We start from the raw sequence: 4,660 nt of genomic DNA, 5'->3' as shown, positions 1-4,660 counted from the left end.
TTAACTGTGTAACTGTGGGCTTCCAGGGATACAGGACTCCAACAACAGACAGAAATGCAGCTATCTGGAATTTGAAGGTGGGGATACAAGAAAGTCAAAGCTCTTTGGAGACAGAGTGAGACTGAGATGTGGCTGCCCATAGCAATGGGTCTTGTAAACAAATGCTGGGCCCATCCAGATTTTTTATTTTTTTGCGGTACGCAGGCCTCTCACTGTTGTGGCCTCTCCCACTACAGAGCACAGGCTCCCAACACGCAGACTCAGTGGCCATGGCTCACGGGCCCAGCCACTCCACGGCATGTGGGATCTTCCCAGACTGGGGCACAAACCCGTGTCCCCTGAATCGGCAGGTGAACTCTCAACCACCGAGCCACCAGGGAAGCCCCATCCAGATTTTTAAAAATAAGTTTATTCATTATTTCTCTTATGCATTCAAGCATGTATTCAGTCAACGAATATTTTCTAAGTATCTACTTTTTGCCAATACTATTCCAGGTTCTAGGGATACAGTGGTGAATAAGAAAGACAGTGCTTGAAATGGGGATATATGTATATGTATAGCTGATTCACTTTGCTATAAGGTAGAAACTAACACATCATTGTAAAGCAATTATACTCCAATAAAGATGTTAAAAAAAGAAAGAAAGAAAAAGAAAAAAACAGAAAGACAGTGTTTGGCCTCATTGAATTTCCAGAAGGAGAATGAACAGTAACTAAATAATCACAGAAATGAGTAAGTATAATTAAAGTTCACATTTCATTAAGTACAATGAAGAGAATGAACAGGGCAGGATGAGAGATTTGAACAGAGCCACTTGATCTAGTCAGCTGGCTAGAGGCAGGGTCATCCTAGCTTTAGAACATCAAGAATAAGGAACAGTAGCATTCCAGGTGGAAGGTACATTCTGTGCAAAGGCCCTCAGGTGGGCATATAGGAAATGGAAAGAAAGCGCAGTGTGGCTGGGACATCAGACACGTGTAAGAGTGGGGACAGAAGAGCCTGGAGAGGTGTGAGGGGGCCTCCGAATTACCAAGGCCACTTAGGAACAGGAGTGAGGGTGCAGGAGAGTGTAGGAGAGAGCACATTCTGAAATTCACAGGCAAAAATAGGTCAAGACTGGTATGGAGAAGCAGATCCCTAGAATAGAGGAGACTGCCTGAGGACCTCAGGGATGTGAATAAATCATGGAGGGACTTGTACTGGAGGTGAGACGTCTTGGATTTCCCTTAAATTCAATGGGAGGCCACTGAAGTATTTTAATTGGAGAGTGATATGATTTGATATATTTTTTAAGATCACACTGGGTATACAGAGGTAAAAATGAAAGAACAAACACTACTTGCAACAACATGGAGCATCTTAAAAAGATACTGTGAGACACCAATTTTTTAAAAAATAAATTTATTTATTTTTATTTTTGGCTTCATTGGGTCTTCGTTGCTGCGTGAGCTTTCTCTAGTTGCGGCGAGCAGGGGCTACTCTTCGTTGTGGTGCACGGGCTTCTCTTGTTGCAGAGCATGGGCTCTAGGCGTGTGGGCTCAGCAGTTGTGGTTCACGGGCTCTAGAGCGCAGGCTCAGTAGTTGTGGTGCACAACTTGTGGGCTTATTTGTTCTGTGGCATGTGGGATCTTCCCAGACCAGGACTCGAACCCGTGTTCCCTGCATTGGCAGGCGGATTCTTAACCACTGCACCACCATGGAAGCCTGAGATACCATTTTTACAAAGCTCAAAAGCAAACAAAACTAAGTAATACTTTATTTGAGGATATAGGCGGGATGAAAGAATATTTTTTAAAGGGAACTATAAACATGACGTTCAGGATGGTGGTTACCTCTGGGAAGAGGAAAAGTGTGGGATAGGGGACACATAGGTAGTTACTGGTTTGTGTCCTAAGGGGGACGGTTGGTTTTGAGTATTCATTTGATTATGCTTGACCATATATATATGGTATATATATATGTATATATATATACACATAAACATTATATATATGTAATATACATATAATGTATCAAATATTATATTTAAGAGAAAACTGGGTGCTTCTGGCTCCTGCATGGAGAAAGGATTGAGGGAAGCATGAGAGGAAGGCATGAAATTAGTTAGGGGCTGTCTCAGTGCCCAGGTGAAACCCTTTGAGCCTCCAGGCTCTTCCCACTCGGAAGAGCCGAGAGAGAGCCACTGCCCACCAGTCACACCTGCCCAGCACCTGGCACCACTCTGTGCACATGGCCAACTCAGTAAACTTTCCATTAATAAAATTATGAATTCCCATGTAGAAAGAGCAGCTAGATGTATTGAAATGCAAGACACAGACTCACAATAGCTACTGAACCATTGACTCTATGACAATTACATGTTTCCAATCAATGTCATATTCATTATTTGTTTTTATCCAAATACAGTAGATTTATACATTACATAGAAAGAAAGGTTCACACAGCAAAGTGAGGGTTGATGTGGAACTGGGTGGACCTCTCCAAGTTGACATCCACTATATTTTGATGGCTCTCAAATATCAAACATAAATAATTACCTTGAGTACTACCGCACCCCCCAAACCACTCTGGTTCAGCTCTGCCACATTTCGGTAAGTATTTTTCAAACTCTGTAGCCATTAGAGTTTGTTATACACACACATACGCATACACATATACATATATTGTATACATATCCTCTATATAAGTATCTGATTCCGTTTGCCCATCCCCAACAATTTCATCAGATTATGGAGGGCAATATGTAAACTTTCTCAATTTTTGCAAACCATAAATTATTGGGAATGTGAGCATATTGAGTCACTACTACCATCACTCCACCAAAATTGACTCAGTTGCTCTGGTGGCTATGGGGGGTCCCCCTTTTTTCCTCACAGCACGAAGCCAAATGCTCTTTTCATGATAAAGCCTTTCCATAGATGAGGAGATGGTTAGTCAGACAAAGCTAATGAAGACTAGCTGTCCACTCTTGCTAGAAACTTCCTAAATTCTAGGCCTTGACACCAGACTCACCGTAGTTGATTAATAAAATTTCCTCTGCATTCTGGGGCAGTAATTATCAATTCACCTGATGCCAAGACATCTGATTTCTTCCTACAAAGGCCCAAATCCCCTCCATGATTGTGTTAATTATAATCTGAGGTACAGTTCACCATCAAGGATATCGGAAATTTACTGCTGAGCAAGGGAGCAACTAAGATTCAAGATCTAATCCTGAGTCCAGAAGCAGAACCACAGAAATCAAGATGTAGAGTGTGGATGTAGTGGGTGAATGCCACTACACAAGGTCAGAAGCTTAAGACATCAGAGTCTGAATTTTTTTTTTATGGTGAAATATTATACTTTATTGTTTTTCTGAATTATCAATAAGGTTACAGACACCTAGAAAGGAGTAAGCACACCTCTCATAAAGATCTCAATTTCCTTATGAAAGAAAATGACATAATGAAAACTTAAGGGAGGAGAAAATAATAATATAACCACTCAATTCCCTATATATCTTTACTACTTACGAGGACCTTTCATATATTTTTGATCCTCACAATCACCTGGTGAGGTAGGCACGTTTCAGTTTTTCATTCTAATGAGGTATTTTCTCCATAAACACTGAAGAATGCCAAGAAAAGTTTGCTCTTGAACCCTAGTTTCCATGTATTTTAAGGATAAATAAGTTCTTTAAAAGTAGGTTTTCTGACTAACTTTAGTTTCAGAAATTACATTAAACATTTCTTATTTTCATAGTCCATCCTTTACAAAGAAGACAAGAAATTTCTGAAGTCCACCTTTGGATTCTTTTCGGATTCACTCTGACTAAGCAACATTTTTAGTTGAGAGAAGTGTTTCTTTGTTTTGCTCACATTCTTTGAGGAGCAAATGGGTGTTGACTGTCCAGATTTAGCTCTTCTGAAAATCAATGCTGGGCTCTTGGCTTTGGAACCAGACATATCATGATTTAGTTTTGCAGAACTTAGAGTCTTTCTCTCTGGGGTCTTTAGGCTGAGTTTACTTGCAGGAGTGGTAGGATTGCTCTTCAATGTTGATAGAAAGCTTCTACTTTTACCATGATGTTTAACTGTTCTGTTGCATGTTTTACAAGTAATCACCAATACACTTGTGGAGTCTTTGTACTTTTTCAAAATTTTTGCTTCTTTAAAGCTGAGTGTATAATTTCTTGCTTCTCGATTAAGAAGTTTCTGTATTTTGGGTGTCAGTTTGGGTTTGGGTTTGAGACGTACTCGAGACTTATCCTGAACCAGCAACTGGAAACAGTATGGACATGTTCCTTCAAAAGTGCTTTTATCATTGTGTGACGAACTGTAGGCCCAGAGGAGATAGCGGGCCTGGCCCGGGCAGCTATCTTGTAGTTTCCGCGCCGCAGCCTCAAGGTAGTGCTTCTGCCTCATAGCCACCGCCACCTCTGCACCGCTGAGACCCGATCACAGAAAGAGACTCCGGAAACCGGATCCAGAGTCTGAATTGTCAAATCCAGGTAGGAGCCTAGAAGAGAAACTGCAGAAATAGTTGGTAAGTATATTGGAATATAATACCATATGCCAAAATTCACATGCTGAAACAGGCTAGACTGCCAGAAAGAAGCCAAACCCTAAGGGAGAGGAGTTTTTCGGAAGATCTTAAACACCTGGTGGATTTCTTTTTCCT

General features: G+C 41.0%; 1 protein-coding gene across 1 annotated transcript; it reads right to left on the bottom strand.

Moving 5' to 3' along the window:
- Positions 1-3,323: 3,323 nt before the first annotated feature.
- Positions 3,324-4,441, bottom strand: LOC132509511 (UPF0711 protein C18orf21 homolog). The gene has a single exon (XM_060130606.1). The coding sequence runs from the start codon at positions 4,402-4,404 to the stop codon at positions 3,751-3,753; it is 654 nt and encodes a 217-aa protein (XP_059986589.1). The 5' UTR covers positions 4,405-4,441; the 3' UTR covers positions 3,324-3,750.
- Between the last annotated feature and the right edge of the window lie 219 nt (positions 4,442-4,660).

The sequence above is a fragment of the Lagenorhynchus albirostris genome, chromosome 19 (genome assembly GCF_949774975.1).
Source record: "Lagenorhynchus albirostris chromosome 19, mLagAlb1.1, whole genome shotgun sequence".
Taxonomy (NCBI): Eukaryota; Metazoa; Chordata; class Mammalia; order Artiodactyla; family Delphinidae; genus Lagenorhynchus; species Lagenorhynchus albirostris.
Note: the sequence above shows the minus strand (reverse complement) of the source record. Positions and strands in the feature narration are given on the sequence as shown.

Bases quoted from the DNA above. Each gene is read 5' to 3' on its own strand.
- LOC132509511 (XM_060130606.1), bottom strand. From the start codon at position 4,404: ATGAGGCAGAAGCACTACCTTGAGGCTGCGGCGCGGAAACTACAAGAT.